At 42.3% G+C, this 26,769-nt stretch overlaps 1 protein-coding gene across 1 annotated transcript in view; it reads left to right on the forward strand.

The window, feature by feature from the left end:
* The first annotated feature begins 371 nt into the window (after positions 1 to 371).
* The window catches only part of NLK (nemo like kinase), a 259,388-nt gene continuing 232,990 nt past the window's right edge, over positions 372 to 26,769 (forward strand). The window contains exon 1 of the mRNA XM_089683759.1: positions 372 to 1,668. Within this exon, the coding sequence (XP_089539885.1) occupies positions 1,190 to 1,668 (479 nt within the window). The 5' untranslated portion in view covers positions 372 to 1,189. The remainder of the gene's footprint in view (positions 1,669 to 26,769) is intronic.

Consider the following 26,769-nt stretch of genomic DNA (forward strand, 5'->3'; position numbering starts at 1 on the left):
GTAGGTTTTACGATGCCACACTGAGGCCCTGCTCTGCCTCCTGCTGCATTAGCAGTGAAGAGGCAGGACACCAGACCAGACTGAGCTGCAGTGTCCTGGCAGCAACCTCGCAGCGCGCAAGGGTTAACAGCTTTACCTCTTCCACGTAGGTCATCGAGGGAGGAGCCAGGGCACAGCAGTCGCCAAACGATTGGCCGCGACGCACGCCAATCGCCCGGAATCTCCCGGCAAGTCCCTCCTTCTCTGACCCTATTGGCTGTCTCCTTATCGTCTTTTTTTCTTTTTCTCTCACAGCAATGCCCGCCCCTGTCCCCCGAGCACTGATTGGACGGACCGCGGGATTCTCGCCTGCGGTTGGCCGCGGCGGCTGTCAGTCAGGCGAGGCGTCAGGTGGCTGGGCTACCCGCGTCTCTCTCGCTGCCTCTGCTTTTGGCTTGGCAGGCTGTGACTGGTCCGGACGGCGGCTCGGAGCCCTGTGTGTGGATTGTTCTGGCTGACCTCGGTCGTCCTCGCCGGCGTTGGTGGTTGTTGTGTCTTCCCGGGCCTGGGACGTGGAGCTGTGTGAGGGGCGCCATCCCCGGGAGAGGAGCCGTGTGTCAGGAGGATGGTGTGGCCGGTGTAGCTCGGTGTCGGCTCCATTCAGCGCTCCCCTCATCTCCGCTCACCTGACCCCCCCCCTTCCCCTTCATTTCCCCCCCAGGCTCCTCATTGTTGTCAGGGTGAGGAGAGGCGCCTGGCCTGGGCAGCTGTCAGAGCTCCTCTCCATCCTCCTCCATGCTGTAGTTCCCCTGTGTGTATGTCCTTCCTGGGAGGGTGGCCTGTAGCTGTTCTCTCCCAGGCTAGAGGAGGAGGATGTGGGATGGAAGGGCCAGGCTGTCCTTTACTTGCTGAATCCTGGGTCAGAGCAGGCTGGGGGGGTCGGAGCAGGCAGCAGCAGAGTGTCCCTGGAAGCAGCCCATGTCCCTGGGGGAGGAGGATGGAGTTGTAGGATTGATTTAGGACAGTGTGGTGTTTGGGGGGTGGGGGGTTGGGTACAAGCGGGCACCCTCATCCTATAAGCCGGATACTTTTTATTTAGTCTTTTAATATTTGGATGGTGTTGTCACCAGATTCGTGTAGGATGGTGGCCGCCTCCGAGCTGTCCTAGTCGCCCTGTATGGCCCAGTGACAGATCAAGCATTTTCTGTGAATGTCTCTTTGCGGCACGGCTGCCAATGCAAAAATGATGGCAGCGTACAACGGGGGCGCGTCAGCGGCGGCTGGGGCTCATCACCATCATCACCACCACCACCTGGCCCACCTGCCCCCTCCTCATCTGCACCATCACCATCATCTCCATCCCCAGCATCACCTGCACCCTGGTTCTGCGGCTGCTGTGCATCCCGTGCAGCAGCATGTTGCCTCTTCCTCTGCTTCATCATCGTCCTCGGCGGCGGCTGCTGCAGCTGCCGCCGCAGCAGCAGCGGCCATGCTCAACCCCGGACAGGCCCAGCCGTACTTTCCATCGCCCGCCCCGGGACAGGCGCCGGGGCCCGCAGCAGCCGTGGCTCCCGCTCAAGTGCAGGCGGCGGCGGTGAAGGCTCATCATCATCAGCATGCTCATCATGCCCAGCAACTGGATATCGAACCTGATCGACCCATCGGATATGGAGCGTTTGGTGTTGTCTGGTGAGTGGAACTTTCTGCAAACTTTCACAATGGGGGGATTAATAAAAAGTGTCAGACAAAAGCTTGCCATCAGTGATTCAGGTTTATAAAACTGATTGGATTCCTCCATCCACACAAATCCGCCCAGCTGTGCTATTGTATTCTGACAGCACAGACTCCTCTGCTGTCAGAATACACTGATCAGTGCTGCAGTTTATTGGCTGCAGGTGCTGATCGAATGAAAACTTACCAACAGCCCCATTAGGGATCAATAAAGTGATTCCTCTCAAACGGGAATGGCCTTAGATGGATCGAAATTCTGTCAGTCCCTGCTGAACTGGCCAGAGTTCGATCTATCTATGGCCAGCTAAACTTTGTCTCAATTGGAGCGTAACCAGTCAGCTTTTACATTTTCATTTTCTACGCTGTATAGTAGGAAATGAAAGAAGCTGACTGGCTGTTTTAGGAAATGGCACCAGTTGTGATAGAACTTACTCGGACCCTTTTTATTAGGTCCTCCAGTTGCTGTATCTACAAGGGAAGGGATATTGCTGCTCTAAAACAATGGATATTTCTGTTTACAGTATATCTAAAAGTAAAACTTGGAGAGGTGAGGGATTAGAAGAGCTGTGAGGTGTTAATTGCTGTCAGTGTATCTGTTAGGGAGATTCACCCTCTCTACTTGATCTGGTGACCGTTATCACAGAGTGAAAGTGAAAGAAAATTTCCAACTCTGAATTGTCGTCAGAATATGAATTAATGGGGAGACTAGTTCTGATGGCAACCTGGGAATCCCTCACTTTGGAGGATTTCCTCGTCCTTCCTGTTGTGGCTATGGGACAGGAAGTGACAGGAAATCTCCCCAATGGGACACAGAAAAACCTGACAGGAGTTATAACCCTTCCTAACTCGAGCCAAAATATAATAAACCTGTTTTGGCTTTAAGGCCAGTCAACACCTCAAAATCGCACTCCAGATGCGTTTCTGCATGCATGTTTTTAATGCGTTTTTGATGCATTTCTGGATTCATTTCAGATGTTTTTTTTTTCCTTCCTGTTTTTTTTTCACTGTACTGGGGTACGGTGTGTGTTTAATGCTTTCTGGCACATTTTTGATGCGTTTTACCGCAGTCCAGTGCAGAAAAAAATGCAGCATGTTTTACTTTTTTTGGAACTGGAATGCCCTGAAATTCACCACACTGGTGTGAACTGTGCTATTGGAAACTATATAGCCTACTTTCCATGCGTGTGGTTTATTTATTTATTTTTTTTATGCAGAAAAAAAATTGCATGTGGTGTGAACTGCTCCTCGTGGCACATTGATTGAGATTCATTTTTGACTGCACTCCAACTGCATAGACAGTCCAAAATCAATGTTATCCTATGGGCATAATTCACACTATTGCAGTGAAGTGAAAAAAACTGCATTTTTCTGCACTGCAAATGCCCATAAATGTGTACAAATGCATGAAAATGCACTGCAGTGCACATAACTCAGAGAAAAAAGAAGACGGAAATGACCTCAAAGGAAATGCAAGCTTAGGAAAAATGCACCGTAAATGCATGCAGATGTGCATAACAATTGCAGGTCTCTGCACACGCAAAAGTGCAGTTTCTGGTTTGATAGGGCTCCTACGTCCTATTTAAACCCTCAGTGTTTAACACAATGAACACAACAAAATAAACATTCTCCGGTAAACTATTCCTTAAAATTCTTACGCCCGCACTTGCTGTTTACAGCTTTCAGTGCTGCTTCCCTGAACTTCTGGTCTTCCCATGAAAGGGTTAACAGTGGGCAGTGAAGTTTCCAGCCTGTCAGCTTGGAGGATGGAGTGGAAGGGGGGTGTATCACCATCATAGGCTGTGGGTTGTGTGTTTCTGTTGATGCACTCAGTATAGGGATGCTGCAAGAGTGAGGAGCCTCCCTGAAATAGGAAACCTGGGGCAGTGGTCATGGCAGCATCTCAAACTGGAACATAGGCAAGGATTAAAAGATAAAGAAGATGCAAATTCAATGATTAAATCATCCACTGAAAGTAATGAAAACTGAAGGTTTAATATCCCTTTAAGTTTGAAGATCAGTACACAGCACTTTGCTTTGACGGGGTCAGTAACACAGGGCACCACTGGAACACAGTCAGCAAAGGCTGGTTAATTATTTTGAGAAGTTCCTGTTAAAGCGTTTCAGGTAATGTTCTGTGAGATTATTGAAGTCATTTTCATGTTTTTCCTGTTCTGTGTAAAGGACCTTGATCGGTGGCGGGCAGGCATTGTACTTGTTTTGGTGTCAAATGCAGATAAAAATGTCTCTCTTGGCAGAGGGGCCTTTATTTCAGAGGAACGAAATGTTATACCAAGTGATTACACAGAAAGGAGTATTGGGATGGATGGCACGTTATTGATATCTGGCATCATGTTATAGCAGAAACTTTTTCAAAATTAGGTCTGTTTTCAGAAGTGGAAGCTACAGTAGCATTGTGCGCTTGTATTGTGTGGCTTGAAATTTATTTATTTTTTTGACAGCAGCAAGAGTGGCTGGGAAATCTGTGAGGTCACAGTTGATGGGTTAGTTTGGGTCACCATACACATTAGTCTAGCCGTATAAACGACTTTAGATTATCAAGAACCATTTGACATGAGGATTTACCTAAACTATCCAATCAGGCAGGCCCTTGTACTGCATCATTGTTGATCTATCTAAGTAGGATTGTACATTTGGATTGCAATGTGTGGTCAAAAGTTGGGCTTGTCAGCTTTACTGGAAGGAGCTAAATTGTTCCACAGCATGTGTGTTACATGTCACAAGTTTGTTTCAGCTGAAGATTATTGGATAAGATACATTCCAGGCATTGTTGTTTTCTCTTTCAAATCTCCTGCCTTTCAGTCCATTTGCACTTCTTATCCCACCTGCCTGATTTAACTAGATGATGGAGGGAACTGAGATTTATTTTCCTACGTAGCCTCAAATTTATTATGGAAGTTCTCACCAACAGACACCTGCTAGTTGGTGTATGTATAGCTAGCTCAAACATTTTGTTTTGGATATAATAGAGAAGGGTAAACACCTGCCGCTTTGTTTATTTTTGATGACTGTGTACTGTTGGGGAAATTTACCTTTGTTTGCTGTCTCAGAGATGCAACAGGAAGTTGGTGTAAAACTCCAAGTAGATAGGATTTCCCCTCCCAGTTGTTACTATTCGATTATTTTTCTTCTCTTGTTGGTGGCAACTCTAAAGTTTTCAATTTTTCCCTTTTGCTTTCTGTTTCGGTAACAATGGTCAGCAGTGGCAAACAGGTGAGGATCTCCATTGACAGAGGGTCTAACACTTTCAACTCGATCAACAACTAAAGAAAAAGGTTTTGCATAGAGATACACGTTACTTTGTCTATGATAAAGTGTTTCACTATCTAGAGACCAAGGCAGATGGAGGAGCTGGTGGGTGTACAGATTGCTGAAACATCAACTTTTGTAACCATGAAAGTGCTCAGTGAGTCCAGAGTTCGCTGATCATTTAAAACTTGTATGTCTTATAACAAAGTGTCCTGAAAGGAAAACAAGTACTGGACATAATGATGGCTATTTAGATTCTTCCTTTTTAGAGAGACTGTTGAAAGTGGGTTGTTCTAGAGAACAGACTTGTTTCAGATTGTTTTGCTTGGTAAATGTTTTGACCTTTAGGACTGGGTACTAGATTGGCTGTTCACTCAGCTGAATTATATCCAATATGCTTCACGGTTTTGAAATCCAAAATGTAAGGTGATTTTATTTGGAAAGGTGAGCTTTAGCTCATGAAAAGAGCAAAGACTGTAATGTATTGCTGGGAACCAGATACAAGTGTGTAGGTTGAGTTTCACAGCCTGAAAAATATAAAAAGGCAGTAGGTATTGGTGTTGCATGATGAATGACAGTCAGGATTCCACCTTGGCAGGCTCTGCTGACGGAAGGATCTGAGCTCCCGGCTGCCCCTCCTGATACATATTCTGTCTCTTTTTACAACTGAAATGTCCTTATCCCTGAAACCTTTATAACTTTCACATGCTGTACCAGCTCAGGCTTTCTCACAGCTGATAGATTGTCTTGTCATGGCTTCCAATTTTCTTCTTGTTTTATTAAAAATTAATTGAAATGTGTGTCGGATAAGCTAAAAAAAAAAAAGACCCATACTGATTGTAACAAAAATGTTCAATTTCTGTGTTTGAGAGTGCATTCTGAGATTTGTCAGTTGTTCCATTTTAGAACATGCTTGTGTTTGGTGAAACCTGTACAGTTTTTGTGTTTATTGGATATAAACATTGTAGGCCTGGATTGAGGCAAGTATGCAACTGTGGAGGGGGAGAGTGGGTCAAGTATAATTTCAGGCATGGGTATTTTACACATAGCTTGGACCAGTGTAACTACATATATACCATACCTGGCCAGTACCACTACCCCAGTGATCTTCACTTGCTTCCGGGTCTCTTGCTGAGCAGTTGCATTCTGCTTGGCAAATGTTGGAGGTCGGATGCTTGGCACGAGAGAATGAGAATGCTTTGCCTTTTCTGAATAAATGCAAAGCGTTCTCTGATTGGATGAGGTGGAGAGGTGATGTCACACTCTTTCTTTGTAGTTTCTTTTGACGATGCTAGTTGACTGGCTATCTTTTTAGTTTCAATCCTCTGAGTAACTGATCTGGCGCAAGCATGTAGCAACTGAAATCTGTCACGCCAGAACTTGTTTTGGCGTGCCTGCTGTTGGTCACTGACACAACAATATTAGTCGCTTGACATTAATTGAAACCTATATACAAAGGTTAGACAAAAAAATGGAAACCTTGAGTGAAGTTCACCTTTTAGAAAAAAATAATGTGGCTTTTTTTTTTTTGCAGGTAAAAATGTGTATTTATTAATTTTGTCTGCAGAAGCCTGTAATCCATTGCATCAGCGATCAGCAGATCTCCTGCAGATCTGTTAGTATATCTGGATGTACGAGCAAGCAGATATACGAACAGGAAGAATGAATGAACTACCACAGCACTGCACTACACCGTGGTAATTCACTGAGGACTGCAAGCCACTAAGGATGTCGGCACTTGCAGTCTTTTATTCACGGATGACCGTGAGTGAGCGACGCTGCCGTGTGGGCGGAGCCCCGGACGGCTATATCTTTAAAAAATTTGACAGCGTGGGGGGAGAAGATCCCCCACTAGCAAATGTGCAAATAACACCAAAAGTAGTACATGTACTATTTTAGAAATCGATGCAGCTCCGATCAAGTCGGAACCGCAGCGATATGACTGCTCTAATTGTGGACAATAGGCTGCGGTTTGGCATGCGATTTGCAAGTCGCATGTCATGCAAATCGCATGCCAGTTCGCATCCAAGGTCTTATACTCTGCCAACTTATAGAGCACTCTATTTACTAGAAGCAAACAAACCTTTAGAAGAATCCACGAGGACCAACTCTCCTTAATACTGTGACACACAATTGCCATGTCTTTCAAATATAAACAACTGTCACCCAATTCAGAGAGCTTGCTGTTGGGATTAAAGTGTTGCGTCTGGAAGTTTTCAGTATTCGGTGCAATATACTCCGTCTTTAGGAAAACCCTGATCTATCCATCACTTTAAGCTTTTATTTTGATGTTAATGCCTGGCATTTGTTTAAAGCAAAGTATATGCTGCAACTTGCAGATCTCATTTGATTAGTGCTTACCACATTATTATGATAACATTTGCCAACAGTCTGTCTGCAAAAAGGGACTCTTTTTGGTGTGTTTTAGGATTTATCTTGACACACTAATTTATTAATGAAGAAGCCTTTCTATTCTGTTTCTGTGCATTGATATTTCTTTGTCCATTATTTCTCTGACTTGCCTATTTTCCGGTGTTTGCCAAAAACGCTGGACCTAAATATACAATCGGCCTGCTGGTTTGACAATGAAGTAGAACCAGCCCACTGATAGGCCTCATGCAAACTCTCCTGAATGCCTTTTTCCTGGCAAGACACAAGCGCTTATGTAAACACGCGTATGTGCGTCAAGTGCGTAAATGTTCATTTTAATGGCCAGAGTAAGAATTTATTCTGGCCTTTTGAAATTAATTACACATTCAAGCGTAAATACTTGTAGCTTTAACACACGTTTAGATGTGTTTTGGAGCAACAAGCGTTTTTTTAAATTCTTTTTTTTTTTTTTTGCCAAAAATGCTGCTGCTCCTAAACACATAGGCAGTGGGGTTTTTTCTGCCTCTATAGGCCTAGGTGTGCATGGAGACTTAGGCTAACATTGAGGAGCATTTAGTGGCGGAAAAAAAAGTCAAAGGCCCCTAAAAGTGGCATTTTTAACACCTAGTGTGCATGAGGCCATAAAGTCATTGCTCTGCTCCCTCCTGTTAGTACATATACATGCAGCAAAACTTGATTGGCTGCTGGCCTTGGCCTGTGCTCTCCACGTCTGTTCTGTTGTACCTGGGATTACAAGTGCTTGATAGCAAGTTGATTCAAGCACTAGCTGCATTTGAAGATACATTAAAGTAGAATTCTGGGATATATCTCACTAATCCTAAAACTGCTCACTCCCTTCTCCTAACACCTAAACTAACCTGTGGAAGAAACATCTGTATACTTGTGATCTGTTCTGTGTCAGCCGCCAGCCCCGACTGCAGGGGAGAAGAGGGAGCGCCTAGCATCACCTGAAATGCCTGAGTGGTGACATCGTTCATATACTTTTTATGGCTTATCTGTTGGTGTTCCCTCCTCTCTTCTGAAGCCATCTACAACAGCTAAAGTCATGACCAAAAATATTTGCACCCCTGCATTTCTGTCAGATAATGCATCACTTCACCGAAAAAAGTCTTGTAATTAAAAATGGGCATTCTCATGTTTATTTTTCTTGTTTGTATTGCTATGACACAGTGGAGCAATACAATGGAGCAATAAAAAACCAAATCTGACACATTCCACACAAAATTCCAAAAATAGACTGGACAAAATTATTGGCACCTTCTCAAAAGTGTAAGAAATAATTGCATTCCATGTTTGTGATGCTACTGTGATTTGTTATTAAACTCACCTGTATCAATTAATAGGTGCTGACAATATAGGAATTACACTGGCAACCAGTTAAAATGGTTAAAAATTGACTCAACCTGTCTGTTGTGTGTCTCATGGAACATGGAGAAGAGAAGTACAGCAAAGAATTGTCAGAATTTGAGAACAAAATATGTGAAAAAGCAAAGACATCTCAAGTCCATCTCCAGAGATCTTAATGTTACTGTGTACACTGTGTGCAACATTGTCAAGAAGTTTACAGCCCATGGCACTGTAGATAATCTTGCTGGATGTGGACGAAAGAGAAAAATTGATCAAAGATTGCAATGAAAAATTGTTCCAATGGTGGATAAAGAACCTTGATCAACTTATAGACTAATTCAAGCTGGCCTTCAGGCTCAGGGTACAACTGTGTCAGCTCGCACTATACATTGCCATGTGAATGAAAAGGGAAGCTATGGTGGGAGACCCAGGAGGACCCCATTGCTGACACAGAAACATTAAAAAGCCAGTTTGGAATTTGCCAAAACTTACCCGAGGAAGCCAAAATACTTTTGTGAGAATGTGCTGTGGACAGATAAAGCAAAATTACAGCTTTTTGCTAAAGCCCATCATTCTACTGTTTTCAGAAAAAGCAATGAGGCTTTTAAAGTAAAGATTTCAGTCCCTACATTCAAACATGGAGGTTCACTGATGTTTTGGGGTTGTTGTGCTGCTTCAGGCATTGGATGTCTTGTCCATGTGCATGGCATTATGAAATCTGAAGACTACCAAAGAATTCTGGGGTGCAATGTAAGTTCAGTGTCAAAGTTGGGTCTCCGTCAGAGGTTATGGGTCCTACAGCAGGACAATGACCCAAAGCACACATCAAAAAGCACCCAGCAATGGTTTCAGGCAAAGCCCTGGAGAGTACTGAACTGGCCAGCAACGAGTCCAGATCTCTTTCCCATAGAGCACCTGTGAAGAGATCTCAAAATAGCAGTTGGGAAAAGGAACCCTTCCAATCTGAGAGACCTGAAGCAGTTGGCGAAAGAAGAGTTGTCCAGAATGCCAATAGAGTGGTGTAAGGAACTCATTGATGGTTACAGGAAGTGATTGATTTCAGTTATTTTTGCCAAGGGATGTGCTACCAAATATTAAATTGAGGGTGCCAATTTTCTCCAGTCCATTTTTAGAGTTTTGCGTGCAATGTGTCAGATTTGGCTTTTTGTTTCTCCTTTTTTTGTGCCATACCGGTATAAACATGAGTGCCTAAACATTTTTGCAACTTTCTGGGCATGACTGCATGTAAACAGTGTAGTAACTCCTTTAGGGAGTATGAGCCTATCTTGATTATCTGAACTGTCCAAGCGCTGAACAGTGATGAGAGTTCAGACTTGATGCACATTGCTAATAGTAAAGTAGGGTGTTTGAATAGTATACCATATATAATAATTTTTTTTTTCCCGACCGCCCTATAGCAGAACTACTGCTATACGGCTGCAGGGCTGCGCAAAATCATGTGTGTCTATATGTGATTTTTGTATTTTCGGGCAGGGGGAGCACGCACCCTACCCGCACTACCATCGGCAGCTACAGCTGTTGATCACCAGGTCCCAGCCGGAGATAACCCGCTGGCACCCGGCGATCGCCAAGGAACACTGACAGAGGAGAGGTCTGTATGTAAACAGTACAGATCTCTCCCCTGTCAGCTCCAGCATGCTGCTTTGTTTTGCACTGCTTAGCAGAGCAATACAAAGCAGCATGTTTACACAATAAAACACAGCACACAGGAAAGTGTACACAGTTAACCCTTTGATCGCCCCAGATGTTAACCCCTTCCTACCCAGTGTCAGTGCTTTTTTTATTAGCACTAATCACTGTATTTGTGTCAGTGGGGATTTCAGTGACAGTCATTTCTCCCCTAGTGTCAGAATGCCTGCTGCAGTTCTGCTATAAGCCGCCGCCATTACTAGTATAAAAAAAAAAAATAATTAAAAATTCCAGTATATATCTTTAGCAAAGACATGCAGCAGAATACATTTTGGCCTAAATTTATGACTAGTTTGACATTTTACATTTTTTTTACTGGATATGTTTTATAGCAAAAATGTTTTTTTTTTTTTTTCCAAAATTGTCAGTCTTTTTGTTTTATAGCGAAAAAAATAAAAAACGCAGAGGCGATCAAATGCCACCGAAAGAAAGCTCCATTTCTGGGGAAGAAAAATTACATTTCATTTGGGTGCAGCGTTGCATGGCCATGCAATTGTTAAAGTAACGCAGCGCCGTTTCGCAAAAAATGGCCTGGTCAGGAAAGGGGGTAAATCCTCTGGAGAGCAAGTGGTTAAATAGTATGCCATATTTACTGATTTTTTTTTTTTTTTTTTTTTTTTTTTTTTTTTTCACTGCTACTACTGGTTATGTGGAAAAAGCTGTATGAGAAAAAAGTGATTTCTAGAAGCCCACTATTTATAAGTATTAAAAAGATATTGGAAACTTTTGCACTATTTTTACACATCCTCTTCCTGCCACCATCTCTACTCACAGCTCAATGGCTACAGGTGTTACCATGGAAAACTGAGTGCCTCAAACACCTTTTTTCATGTTTTACATTAGAGAGGGGATTATTGGCTGATAAAAATATTTAATTACTGCCATGAACGTCAAAATATATGCATGGTTAATGGTGACCACTGCCTGAAAAAAAAGTTCCCAAACCTTATATTTTTCTCATTTTACTCACCTGCTGCTTTCAAGTCTCTTTTCTACAAAATATAATATTTTCCTTTCGTCTCCGTTGGCTCCTTGCACATTAGGCATTTAACCTGTGTCCCAGTGTTTGTGTACCTGGGAGGCACCAGTGCAGCAGCATCCAAGCTCCGCAGCCTGTCAATCTTTGGCAGGCTGAAATAAGCTGTAGCTGAATGCTGTACCGAGTGTATTTTTTTTTAGCACCATATGTGTTCAGAGACGTATTCCTAGAATACAGGTATTCATAGAGCCCTAAACCCAAGTGCCACTCGGTACAGTGTTTATTCCTGACTAGCTGAAACATATTTTAGCCTCCCATAGATTTTGGCAGGGTGCAGGCAGTGGGGTTGGAAGCTGCGATTGTATCTTCTAGACATACTTTACCACACAACATAGCCCTTTTTGGCAGGGCAGGGGACTTGATTTTTTTTTTTTTCCTTGATGGAGATCAGTAATGTTTGCAGGTTGTCTTCTTCCCTCCCCGTGACTGGACCATGACAGTTTGCTTCATCTGTCAATCTGCTCTCCTCTTGACAGTATGTACCTTGCTCTGCAGCACAACTGAATGGATCCTAGTCCTGCTTTTTCCACTGAGTCAGAGCTCTACTACCAGATTGCTAGAGGCTCATCTACGTATTTTTACTACTTGCATTTAAAAATATATATCGTAAAATGTCATTAAACCCAAAATGTATTTTGTTGTTAAATGCAAAAATTTGATCTTTATCTATGCATGACAATATCTGGTTGATCTGCTATTTCACTGTACTCCCCAATTTACTGTGGCAACAGAATAGCAGCCAATCCTGGGTATCCTCCGTTGCCATTCTCATTGTACATACTCTGGAAGATCCCTGTTTGGAAGCAGTGTACTTCTTGTTTCTGATCTAGAAGACGCCCTACATGACTATTTTCATCATCCTTTGGGGCGGCTCCAGCAGGTGCCCTTACTTGTCAGCTCAGGAGAGTAACCGAGACTATCATTCAACACAAACTCCACCTCTGCACTCATCAGACTGATCATTTTTATATTTTTATTACAGTCAATATGTAATTTAAAAAAAGTGATATATTTCATTAGCTATTTCTTCTTTGTAATCACATTTTTTTGACATGTGATTGTAATAGCACCAGTTGGCTCAGTACCTGTTTGCTCCAACCAAACCTCTTGCATTGTGATGCAGAATAAGTAGCTGAATGTCACATGACCGATGTATTTGGAAATAAGATTGTTATGACATCTAGTGAATGTAGGTGAAAGCATTTAATTTCCTTATGATGCATACTAATCTGTTGTGTTTGGTTTAATTACTATTAGAATACAAACCTGCATTAAGTTGTGGCTTCTATCCTTCTGTCCTATTCTCATAGAAATGTTTTGGGATTCCAAACAGTAAAAAACTTCTAGAAATCAGAGGAATGTTGCACAAAAAAGATACACTAATTGTGAACCACAGGTTAAAGTGGAGCCTTTTTTTTTTTTTTTGTTTAGCTTAGAATAGAGTGCAAAGGGATTAGAACCCCTTTCAATTTTTAGTGCTGTCTGTACTCCCGTTTGGGGAGATTCACTCTCTCTATTTTTAATGTGTACCATTATCATTGAATTAAAGGTAAAAATAATCCCAAATTGTTGTCCCCAGAAAAGTAATAGAGGGGCAGTCGTACAATGGGTACACTAGTTCTGATGACCTGGGGGTCCCCAAGGAATTCTCTTAATTTGCAGGGATTTTCTCTCACTTCCTGTTTGGCTATGGGACAAGAAGTAAATGGAAATCTCTGCAATGAGACACAGATAGTGTGGGAAAAAAAAAAAAATCTGACGGGTTATAACCCTCCCTTGCTTTATCCAAAATGGGGGGGGGGGGACATTTTTGCCTATAGTTCTGCTTTTAAGTCTTGCTAGATCACTTCAGGTTGGTCCCTTTTTGAAGGTATAGCTATGTGAAACATTAAAAACAAATGCCTTTTACTGTCTCACCCTGCTGTGCACATGCTCAGTTGCTCTTTATTTTTAGGCACTGCCAGATTTGTAAAGGCTGATCTGCTGACAGCGTTAAAGCGGAAGTAAGCCCTCCTCTCCTTTACAGCCAAGGAAGCTGATTCCATTTGATCTGCAACTGCCATGGTGCTGCATATGTGATCAGTTATGACACCGGCCATTTGATGGTTTGACAGTTTGGTTGAGGATACAAGCAAATGTGACAGCAGTCCTGGTATTCCAGGAATGTACTGTTTTTTTGAAACTGTAAAATTGATGGGTTTAGTTGTGCTTTATGATTTACTGCTGCTCAGGGGCTCTGGGCTTCAGCAAAATTGCAGCCTCCAGCAAGATGAAATGGGAGCAATGCTGGAGGCAATTTACAGCACACACTAATTTCGGTAGCATAATCAATAACGTGGAATATGTTCCATGCTAATGGACTTTTTTATTTTTTTAATCAGGTTGTTATGATTCAAGTTCCACTTTAAGCATTTTCTAAACACTCCCAAAACGCTTAAGATCACTTGTGTTTTTAAACTATAAACTGTAAATATTTTAGTTCCCAATAGTTGGTATCTTATTTCTTTTATTTCTTGATCTTTCTAGACCTACACAAAATGTGCTTTAGTTGTAATGGGTAGGAGTGTCATTTGAGCTGCGATAGTTGGTAATACCCTTGGGGTTCCTTTTTTAAATGTCCCTTTTGATGCATCCTATCAAATATGGATTTGATGGTCACATGTTAGTGCCATGTCAGTGTACAGGGACTAGAACTTTAATCAGATGAGGGTTATCTACAAGGTCAGTGTTTAAGAGGCTTTGAAGTTATCTGTCTAAATAGACTCTCTGTTCTTTAAAGGATGCAATTTTGCAAGTGGAGCGGGGACATACTTCCATCAATAGTTCAAACCACAAAGTAATAAACACTGCATTCATCAATATTTAATGAGGTGAAATATGTCCTCTCTCCTAATTATGTCATTTTCTCTTCCATGAATTAGTCGCAGAAAAGCTTTTAAATATGAATTTTCTATAAACAAGCTTTTCTAAAAGAGATATGCAGGGAGCAAGAGGAAATGTGCGTTCTTTCCAGACACTACATTACTTTCAAGTTTTACTATTTCTGTTCTGTTATCTTGGGCAGTAGATATCTCCATGTATACAGACTAAATATAGTGTTCTTTTAAATGTTGGCATACCTAAATATTTAAATATGGGAGGAATAGTAAACTTGTTATAACTGCTTCAAGGGCCTTCTGCATAGGGCATTCGGCATGAAGAAGATCCCAATATAAAGAACCCACTTCCCCTGTATTTCAGTGTTCAAATCAATTTTGCAGTCACGTATGTCTGGTCAGCTCCTACGCTGCCCTCCTTTAGGCGATCCTTGAAAACTCGTTTATTCAGGGATGCCTACCCCACCTCCACCTAAAAAAAAAAAAAACAAACTGTACTTGAGTTGCCTCCATTAAATCATCCCCTGCAGCTCTTCCCTTTTTGTACCACCTACCCCTCCCTTTAGATTGTAAGCTCCACAAGCGGGGCTCTCCTATTTCTTCTGTTTTGAACTGTATTCTAATTTTACTGTCCCGCTTTATATTATAAAGCTCTCAGCAAACTGTTGTAGCTATATAAATTCTGTATGATAATCATATATCACCATTTTGGATTATATGCACTGCCCCAGCCTTTCATCTCTTAAACCTCACTACTTGCCAGACTTCTTAATGGATACCCCTCCCCGACATTGTTCTCAAAGGATGTGTAAAACTGGCTAAACACATGCAAGCATTTAGAAAATGTCTGGTTTGCATAGTGATGCATTGGCAGGATTGCTGACAGCAGTGGCTGGGAGTATGTGTGATGCTGCATTGCCTGTACATTCATTGCTTACTCCAGCAGGTCCTCCCATTGCGAGGCATTGAGAGCCACATATATACCATACTTCCACCTACAGGAGCAGCCTCTATTGTTTTTAATTACTCAGTGGAGTGGTGACTTGTCAGCTGCAAGTACATTTAAGGGGGCTGTAAACTCTGAGAACTCTATATTGGGATCTCAAACTGACTTCCCTATTATTAATTTTGAGTGGAATCCATAATTTTTGAAAGGCAGAAATATGTTCTCATGTCATGTTAATCTTCTGAAGGTTGTTCTGCAAGACTTCTCTGTACGATTTGCCTTTGAAATGCTTACTAATCTCAAAGGATTATTTTTTATGCATGCTGAATTGATAGGGGCTTACTTGCTACTAGCAGCTCTTGATCCTTGCCCTTCCCTGCTAAACTGAATAATGAAAGTTGGCCACCTCTGGATGTTAAACTGAATGTGAACTCAAGAAGCGGTAAATGTTAAGTAGAACAGTACATACAAACATACAGTGCACATCCAGTTGATAAACTCTAGCATACTTTTTATGGTCATCAATACACAATTGTGGTGTGGGCTCAAACCAGGACACATAAAATGACAGTTTTAAGCACAATAAATACACCTGGAAAATGTACCAATCGATTTGTTTCAAACAAGAGGATTAGGAAGACCTCGCTCGTGGGAGTTTACAAGCTAAAAGGAAGGGGCAAGTGATCCAATAGGTAAAAACTATAAGGGGATGAGGTGATGGAGGAAATAAATGCACAGTTTTTAGGTGTAGGGAGGATTGGCTTCCCCAAAGAGATGAGTTTTTAAAGATTGATTAAGGGCAGACAGAGTATGAGGGAGCCAGACCAATTGGAGAAGGAAATTCCAGAGAATGAGAGGCTCTGGAAAAGTCCTGGTGTTGACCTTTTTGAAAGGGCTGACAAAGGAAGTAGAGAGCAGGAGGTGTTGGGTGGAGCAGATAGGACAACTTTGATAATATATATATTTTTTTTTTTTTTTTGAGGATGGTGATGTAGCTTGGGGCAGAGTTGTTCAAGAACCACATTCACATGAAAAATATACTATATAAAAGTGTCTGCATTAAAAAAAGTTGCAAAGTTATTGAATAACTACCAGTAGATATAAGGCCCCTTTCAAACGGGCGGACCAGTTGGGTCCACCTTTCTGTTTTTCATGCAAAGCTGATTGGACCATCCATTTTTCCTTTATGGAGTGGTGGATGAAAATGAACATGTGTTCGTTTACACCCACCTGCATCAGATCCGGTCTTCTAAAAACAGACGGATCCGTTCTCCATCCGTCTAGCAGGACGGATGCCAGTCTGATGTAAACAGACAGGATGTTTGTTTACATCCTACCGACCAGAGAGGAAAGTGGGCCATAAGGGGAGCAGTCACGAACCTGTCATCTGTCTGCTCAGTGGGGATCAGTAGATAGATCCCCCGCTGGCAGAGTTTACAATCTAGGATTATCTGTATGTAAATCATTCCAGGGAACAAAATGTAGTAATTGTTACGTTTATTCTCCTGCCAGATGTCAGGAATCCTAAACTACAGTCAGGTACATAAATATTGGGACATCGACACAATTCTAACATTTTTGGCTCTATACACCACCACAATGGATTTGAAATGAAATGAACAAGATGTGCTTTAACTGTAGACTGTCAGCTTTAATTTGAGGGTATTTACATCCAAATCAGGTGAACTGTGTAGGAATTACAACAGTTTGCATATGTGCCTCCCACTTGTTAAGGGACCAAAAGTAATGGGACAGAATAATATTCATAAATCAAACTTTCACTTTTTAATACTTGGCTGCAAATCCTTTGCAGTCAATTACAGCCTGAAGTCTGGAACGCATAGACATCACCAGATGCTGGGTTTCATCCCTGGTGATGCTCTGCCAGGCCTCTACTGCAACTGTCTTCAGTTCCTGCTTGTTCTTGGGGCATATTCCCTTCAGTTTTGTCTTCAGCAAGTGAAATGCATGTTCAATTGGATTCAGGTCAGGTGAGTGACTTGGCCATTGCATAACATTCCACTTCTTTCCCTTAAAAAACTCTTTGGTTGCTTTTGCAGTATGCTTTGGGTCATTGTCCATCTGCACTGTGAAGCGGCGTCCAATGAGTTCTGAAGCATTTGGCTGAATATGAGCAGATAATATTGCCCGAAACACTTCAGAATTCATCCGGCTGCTTTTGTCAGCAGTCACATCATCAATAAATACAAGAGAACCAGTTCCATTGGCAGCCATACATGCCCACGCCATGACACTACCACCACCATGCTTCACTGATGAGGTGGTATGCTTAGGATCATGAGCAGTTCCTTTCCTTCTCCATACTCTTCTCTTCCCATCACTCTGGTACAAGTTGATCTCGGTCTCATCTGTCCATAGGATGTTGTTCCAGAACTGTGAAGGCTTTTTTAGATGTCATTTGGCAAACTCTAATCTGGCCTTCCTGTTTTTGAGGCTCACCAATGGTTTACATCTTGTGGTGAACCCTCTGTATTCACTCTGGTGAAGTCTTCTCTTGATTGTTGACTTTGACACACATACACCTACCTCCTGGAGAGTGTTCTTGATCTGGCCAACTGTTGTGAAGGGTGTTTTCTTCACCAGGGAAAGAATTCTTCGGTCATCCACCACAGTTGTTTTCCGTGGTCTTCCAGGTCTTCCTTTTGGTGTTGCTGAGCTCACCAGTGCGTTCCTTCTTTTTAAGAATGTTCCAAACAGTTGTTTTGGCCACGCCTAATGTTTTTGCTATCTCTCTGATGGGTTTGTTTTGTTTTTTCAGCCTAATGATGGCTTGCTTCACTGATAGTGACAGCTCTTTGGAACTCATCTTGAGAGTTGACGGCAACAGATTCCAAATGCAAATAGCACACTTGAAATGAACTCTGGACCTTTTATCTGCTCATTGTAATTGGGATAATGAGGGAATAACACACACCTGGCCATGGAACAGCTGAGAAGCCAATTGTCCCATTACTTTTGGTCCCTTAACAAGTGGGAGGCACATATGCAAACTGTTGTAATTCCTACACCGTTCACCCGATTTGGATGTAAATACCCTCAAATTAAAGCTGACAGTCTGCAGTTAAAGCACATCTTGTTCGTTTCATTTAAAAATCCATTGTGGTGGTGTATAGAGCCAAAAATGTTAGAATTGTGTCGATGTCCCAATATTTATGGACCTGACTGTACATGGCCAGGGTTCTTTCATATGGAGTCCACTCCTCTTCGTTCAACAGAGGATCTGTGAACAGACCCCCTGCTGAATCGGAAGTGAACAGGATAGATGTCGGGTTTTTTTTTTTTTTTTTTCTTTTCATTTGTGCCCGTTCACTTTGTGTCCGCATTTACACAGCAGACCTCTGATGGCTCTATGGGCAGCTGGGTAGCATCAGGCTACCTCCAATCTGCCATTCAAAAAATTACAGATCCTCATGTACTTTTTTTTTTTTTCATCTGCACATGGTGGGATAATTAAAGTGAATCTTCACATGCTACATCAGTAAATCGGCCTCATTGCATCTCCACGAGTGCCTGATGTGTTTCTTTTAAAGGCTAAGTTCATCTTTTGTAAAAAGGTTCATCTTTATATTTTGCTTTTATTAAGTATTAGCGAAAACGTTGAAATGCATTTCACCACCAGAATAACTTAAGTAAATACGAACATTTAATTGAATTATAATGACCTTTTACTGTGTGGTCATTATGTACTTTGAGCAAATCTACGTACTTTCACCTTCCACCTCTTCTTGCTGAAAACCTCTATTTGGAAAGCTGGAACATCTCGCCATCTAAGGTCCACAGCAGCTTATGTGTAACATGAGTGACATGCCTGGGCATGGACTTTCCCTATGAAGTCAGTTGTAATCTGTACTGACAGAATGAGTGAAGGTTTCTATTGTGACCAGAGCCTTTTCACATCATTAGAGGAGGGGCCTGAGGCACAGAGGAAAAAGGGTATTCCACTTGGCATTTATTAATTAGTATTTTTCCTTCTTTAGTATTGACAAAATAAATGCATAAAGTTTTTGGTGTTTAGGAATACCCTTTTATTGGCTAACTTTTGCATAATGCCTTTATAAAGAAACGTAATCTGTTGATACAAATTGTGAATTAAAGAAGTTAGTAAAGTACCTGCAGTTCCCTTTGCCCATACTCTAATGAAGACTCTTCAGAAACACGCAGCCTTGCATCACTGTTGTGTCCTTTTAGTGACATAGGGGTTAGTGAGAGTGTAGGCTGGTACTAGGAGGTTGACATTCCTTGAAGTCATCTTATGACCATACTCCATTTATATGTATTTCTATAGAGAAAATGGTACAAAAACCTTTGCTGTTTGTCCCACCTCCATCTATCAAACAGATTCTGGAAAAGGTAGCAGAGGCAATTGATGGTATGTCTGAGTATTCTTAAAGCAGTAGTGAACCCGGCACACAAATCCTCAGAAATCGCAAGGTCACTATGCTAAGCATTTCCCCACATGCTGCAATGCTAGTCATCCCCATTACATGCTTCTTACTGTTTTTGTTTCCTTTCTGCTTTAATTCTTGTCCCGTGTTCTGGTCGAAGCCGGCACCATATTTGTTGTATTCCGCTTTTTCTCATGTGTCCGAGACATATTCTTGTGCATGCGCAATGAACATTAATAGAAATGGGCCCGAACTCTCGTGGGATTGATATGTAATGCTGTGGAGTGTGAATGACAGATGACGGTACCTGTATGAAGAGACTGGTGGACAAAATGTGCATGCACCAATTATGTCATGCTGACAAAGATCGAGCAAAATCTCAAATCGCGACAGCACAGGTTAGGATGGCATGAAAAACGCCTACATGTAAGTTTAAGTTGCTTTAAATGGCACAGAGTAGTTTACAAGACTTTGCTACCACTTTAAACGGGCCATACAATACACAATCTGAATTTACAATCTCATTTAGCTTTACAAAAAGCTACATATGAGGAGAAATCTAAACAATCCATTCAGTTAGTACAAAATTTAGGCAGGCCCTGTACTCTTATAGTTGATCATAAATCTAAAGGAGAATGTGTAGTGTATATAGTCCGCCTTAGTGATGTCTCGATGCCCATTTTAATCTGTGTCACATCTGCCTGTCTGTAGCCAACTTTAAACCAAAGTAAACCATGGGAAGTTTTAATACAATATTTACATCTTTGTGACCTTTTTTTAACATGAATGATTGTGCTATTTAAGTGATCTTTTATTAGTTTCATACAGTTTATTTACAGTTAGTTTTTTTTTTTTCCCTTTTTTTTTTACTTGTATTGAAACCATCAGAAACTGATAGAGACATAGATCGCTCTCTCTCTCTCGCTCTCTCTATCTATATGTGTGTGTGTGTGTGTGTGTGTGTGTGTGTGTGTGTGTGTGTGTGTGTGTGTGTGTTAAAATTTAAGCTGTAAGGAGATATACAATGAATGATCTCATTGTTGTCTATGGTTTAAGACTTTCCACCTTTTGACACTCTTGTGAACTAAAAACATTGCTAAACCTATATCCCTAAATTGGAATATGAAGTCTGAGGTGCTCCTAAAACCGGATCAGGCACAGGGGTTAGCCAAAAAAATGGGAAACACTACATGATTTGTACGTGTGAAAGAAACAACATGTTTTGCGTTGAAAGAGGAAGTGATGTAACATTCTTTTGCTTCTGCTGTGAGACCTCTAGCTCACAGGTGGGAAGCCTCACGTTTGTCGTTCACTGTGTGTGCATCTAGTAATAGGTAGTTATATTGGAGCTTCAAAGAAGGCAAATTGTTGGTGCCGGCTTAGCTGATGCCTCTGTGAATGTAGTTGCCAATTTATTTGCCATATCGCGAGGTACAGTATAACGGCATATACAGTTTCTGGGAAGATATCGTCTGATAAGCATATGCTTGGTCGACATGGTCAGCTGACAGAGACAAAAGGATATTGTGCAGGATTGTGACCCCCGAATAAGAAATCTGCTGCAAAAGTGACTGTAGAGCTCAATCTCAGTCTTCATGGGAGTGAGATTGAGCTCTGCAGTCACTTTTGCAGCAGTTGTTTTCTTATTCCAGGCCACAATCCTACGCAATGTTCTTTTTTGTGTGTGTGTTTTTAGTACAGGCACACTAAAGTTATTTGCATTGCTCACTACGTTCTATTAGGACTCTCAGGCTGACATATTCACTTAGCTTTTCTTTGTGTTCATTTTCTGTGTAGTGAATGCCAAGCATTTCATCGGGTCAGCATAATATTGCAGTTTGTATGTCAGCAGTCTGAAGGCCCGTTGGCACTTGACTTGTTCTTTTACAAACAGATGTAAGGATGGTGTCTAGTACAGTTAAGTAGGTTGACATGTGTGAGTCACTTGATATCCTGGACTCAACAATGGCATCTCCTCTTTGCTTACCGCAAAGATCAATGTGGTAAGCTTTACCAAGGATCTGTCACTGCTGCTGTCCTAGGAAATGGAGATGTCTGCACAACCTTTTATTGGCTCTGGTCCATTGTTCTGTGTGATTGATGATGTTGGTAACAGGGTATCTTACCTTGTGAAACTGAGGCTTTAGGTCAATTGAAACACCCTGGCAAATTAAATCTGTAGTAATGCTAAACTTTAGTACTCCTCATGCAAAGCCCCTAAAAATGGCTGCATAACCGCCCTGTGTGCATGAGGACTAACTATTGTTTGCGTTGTTATTAGGCAACCTGTCAATGAGCCAGTTTTTCTTTCCTTCTACCTTGGGTGGAAGGAAAGAAAATTGCTTGATTTCCCCCATCAACACAGCCAGTGTTTGATGGAGGAGTGCCTCCCACAGCACTATTGTGTTCTTCCATCAGGTGGGGTGCAAGGAGCCTTCTTGGATGGCAGAGCACAATGATTACTGGTAGTGGCTATAGTTGCTGGCAGTAATTGGATGTAAACAAAAATTAGTCTTGTTGTACCCAATCAGCCTACCTATTCGTGGATCAAAATGTGTCTGGTTCCTGCTGAACTGGCCGAACTTTTGTCCACGTATGGCTGGCTTTGCAATACTGCTGTTATAAAATGAAAGTATATGCTATGGCCTTTAGCCTGGGTTCATACTCGTACTGATGTGAATTCCGCACCGAATCACAATTGCACCCCGTTTATGTGAACTGCTGCAGTTGTGTATGTTAACAACATCCCGAAATCGGGCTGCAAAACGCGGTGCGATGTACAGAATCGGATCGCATGGGTGTGAATACCCATGCGATCTGATTCTAGTGTGGACGAAAAGGGTCCTGCATCTTTTTGATGTGGTGCAATTTTGAGCCATACTAAATGTATGGCTCCACTCGCACCGCGCACAGTTTTGCATGTGACCTGCACAGGAATGCGGTGCAGTTCCTGTGCGAATCTCATGCAATACACCACACAAGTTCTCACTGCTGCTCTAAGCAGAGAGCGGTAGCTGTCAGTTACCTCTCTCTGCTTTGCCCCCCACACTCAATGGAGCGCTGGGCTGTGAAGGGGGAGGGAGTGGTTGGCTCAGGCTCTTAGCGGATTGCTGAGAGGCTGAGCCAAGGACCACTCCAGACTCTGGGGTGGATCCACTTAAGTTGGGATCGTTCTCCAGCCTGGACCAGCTGAGTGACGTCAGCCAACAGAAAGCTTCAGCCCTCTGTCAGCTGAAAACGTGTCGCAGTAGTGCAGAATGAACTGCTCTCCTGTGATACACAGGAGAAGTACAGTCAAAAGAGCTTTGGTCTTGATGTACTGAGAGCTGCCTGATGCTTGAGACTGAAAAGGCATATAGAGACAAATGACTACATTGATCTTGGCAATGCATAAGCTTGTGTGTACTACATAATAAATGTGAATAGTGATATCTATTGCCAGTGCTGCATCTCCTGTTCATTTATTAGAATCTAATAAACCCAGGAACTTCCTATAGCAAAGGTAGATTTCATATTTCTCTATTCCCAGGTTCATTTTAGAGAAGTATAGCCAAAGCTCTTTGGCCACACTTTTCGTATGGGTCACAGAAGTACATTTTAATTCTGCATTCCTTTGATCCAGATTCAGCCAACAGCAGGCTAAAGCTCACTATTAGCTGACATCACACAGCTGGTCCAGGCACTGCGGGGATCCTGACAATAATGTTGGGATCTAGTCAGATGCCTGACTGTCAGCTGGCTCAGCCTCTCTGTGCTGCCTAGAGCCTGAGACAGCTGCTTCTGCCCCCTGCACATCCAGGTGCTCCGGAGAGTGCTGGAGGGGCTTAGCACAGAGCGGAGCGGTGGATCAATGCTGCATCCACCTAGGTGAGTATAAATGTTTATGAAATCCTGCACTTCTTTTAAATGCTGCTCAGCCACTTTCCCTCACTGTGCTTTTCTTTCCTACCTTAATGCTTACCTCTCCAAAGCACATTAGGACTTTCAAATATTTATTGGCTCCCTTTGCCTGCACTTCTACCCTCAGCTTTATTTGTGGTGTAGGGTAATAATATAAAGATTAAAATGTATTTAAAATCTATATTTATTTTAACTTGGGGTGTGTGTGTGTGTACAATATATTGCCAAAAGTATTGGGACACCTGCCTTTACAGGCACATAAATTTTAATGACATCCTTAGTCCGTAGGGTTCAATATTGAGTTGGCCCACCCTTTGCAGCTACAACAGCTTCAGCTCTTCTGCGAAGGATGTCCACAAGGTTTAGGAGTGTCTGAGAATGTTTGACCATTCTTCCAGAAGCACATTTGTGAGGTCAGGCACTGATGTTGGACGAGAATCCCTGGCTCAAAGTCTCCGCTAATTCATCCAAAAGGTGTTCTATTGGGTTGAGGTCAGAACTCTGTGCTGGCCAGTTAAGTTCCTCCACCCTAAACTCGCTCATCCATGTCTTTACGGACCTTGCTTTGTGCACTGGTACACAGTCATGTTGGAACAGGAAGGAGCCATCCCCCAATGGCTCCCACAAAGTTGGGAGCATGACATTGTCCAAAATGTCTTAGTATGCTGATGCCTTAAGAAAAACAACCCCACACCATAATCCCCCCTCCACCAAACTTTACACTTGGCACAATGCAGTCAAGCAAGTATTGTTCTCCTGGCAACCACCAAACCCAGACACGTCCATCAGATTGCTCTAGACTCTGGACTGCTCTAGAGTCCACTGTTGGTGTACTTTACAGCACTGTATCCAATGCTTTGCATTGCACTTGGTGTAAGGTTTGGATGCAGCTGCTTGGGCATGGAAACCCATTCCATGAAGCTCTCTAGGCACCGTTGTGCTAATCCTGAAGGCCGCACAAAGTTTGGAGGTCTTTAGCTATTGACTCTACAGACAGTTGACGGCATCTGCACACTGTGTGCTTCAGCATGCACTGACCCTGCTCTGTTCATTTACATGGCCTACCGCTTGGTGGTTGAGTTGCTGCTGTTCCCAGTTGGTTCCACTGTGTTATAATACCACTAACAGTTGACTGTGGAATATTTAGAAGCAAGGAAATTTCACGGATGAACTTATCGCACAGGTGGCAACATATCGCGGTACTATGCTTGAATTCACTGAGCTCCTGAGAGCAACCCAACCTTTCACAAATGTTTGTAGAAGCAGTCTGCACGCCTAGGTGCTTGATTTTCTACACCTCTGGCTATGGAGGTGATTGGAAAATCTAAATCCAATGATTTGGAAGGGTGTGTACATTATATTGCCAAAAGTATTGGGACACCCCTCCAAATCAATCAGGGCTAAAGGTTAAAAAAAAAAAAATGGAGCTACGTGTCCTGGACGTCAGGCGATATAAATTCAACATCCCTGAAAGTGGAAGCAACTGGGAACAGCATCTCAGCCACGAAGTGGTAGGCCACATAAAATGACAGAGCAGGGACAGCGCATGCTGAAGTGCACAGAAGTTGCCAACTATCTGCAGAGTCAATAGCTAAAGACCTCCAAACTTCTTTTGGTCTTCAGAATACCACAACATCAGTGCGTAGAGAGAGCTTCATGGAATGGGTTTCCATGGCCTTGTAGCTGCATCCAAGCCTTACATCACCAAGTGCAATGCAAAGCATTGGATGCAGTGGTGTAACACACGCCACCACTGGACTCTAGGGTAGTGGAGACGTGGAGTGATGAATCGCGCTTCTCTGGCAATTCGATAGATGTGTCTGGGTTTGGCGGGTGCCAGGAGAACAGTACTTGCTTGTCTGCATTGTGCCAAGTGTAAAGTTTGACGGAGGGGGGATTATGGTGTGGGGCTGTTTTTCAGTGGTTGGGCTTGACCCCTTACTTCCAGGGAAGGGAACTCTTAAGGCGTCAGCGTACATTTTGGACAATTTAATGCTCCAAACTTTGTGGGAACAATTTAGGGATGGCCCCTTCCTATTCCAACATGACTGTGCACCAGTGTATAAAGCAGGGCCCATAAAGACATGGATGAGTGCGTTTTTTAGGGTGGATGAACTTGACTGGCCTGCACAGCGTTCTGACCTCAACCCGATTTTAAAATACCCTTTGGATGTGTGTGTGTGTGTGTGTGTGTGTGTGTATGTATATGTGTGTGTATGTATATTTATATATATATATATTACAGTTGTGTTCAAAATAATAGTGTGTTGAAAAAAGTGAATAAAGCTCAAAATTCTTCTAATAGCTTTTATTTCCATACACACAAATGTATTGTGAACACTACACATTCTATTCCAAATCAAAACATGAAGAAAAATAGATCAAATTTGTGTTGTTCCTCTAAACAAAATTGAAGAAAAGTGAATATTAGACTGTTCAAAAAATAGTGCTTGTTTTCTTCTTTACAAACTCAAACATTCACTATATAAACTGAAAAATGTTTGAAGATTTTGCTTTCCTTTGAGTCACTTAGTTAATATTTAGTTGTATAAGCACTGTTTCTGAGAACTGATGTACATCTGTGTTGCATGGAGTCAACCAACTTCTGGCACCTGTGAACAGGTATTCCAGCCCAGGATGATTGGACTACATTCCACAGTTCTTCTCTATTTCTTGGTTTTGCCTCAGAAACTGCATTTTTGATGTCACCCCACAAGTTTTCTATTGGATTAAGATCTGGGGATTGAGCTGGCTTTTTAATCAAGGTACGTTGTTCTGCTGAACAATGTCTGGAACGACCCATTTTCCTCAGAATTTCAGAGAGAAATGCACTGTAACCAGCATGTACAACATTTGCTGCCTTCCTTCCTTAAATAAGGGCAATAATTGCCACCTGTTTTTCAAAGAATGAATGACCTCATTAATAGAACTCCACACTGCTATTTTTTTTTAACATGCCCCTTTCAATTAGTGATTCCATTACACAGAATCAGCAGCATGCATGTCATGACTGTTGGGTCTGTTGGATTTATATTACTCTACTACACCTGCTAGTAAATTATTTGCCATGTAGAAATATCATTTCTACCAAAAACGGTGATTGATCAGGTTAGTGATGTCTGACTGCTATTAATTTGAACACCACTGTGTATGTGTATACGTGTGTGTGTGTGTGTG

Source organism: Staurois parvus, unplaced genomic scaffold (genome assembly GCF_062004578.1).
Source record: "Staurois parvus isolate SC_StPar_1 unplaced genomic scaffold, SC_StPar_1.0 ptg000321l, whole genome shotgun sequence".
Taxonomy (NCBI): domain Eukaryota; kingdom Metazoa; phylum Chordata; class Amphibia; order Anura; family Ranidae; genus Staurois; species Staurois parvus.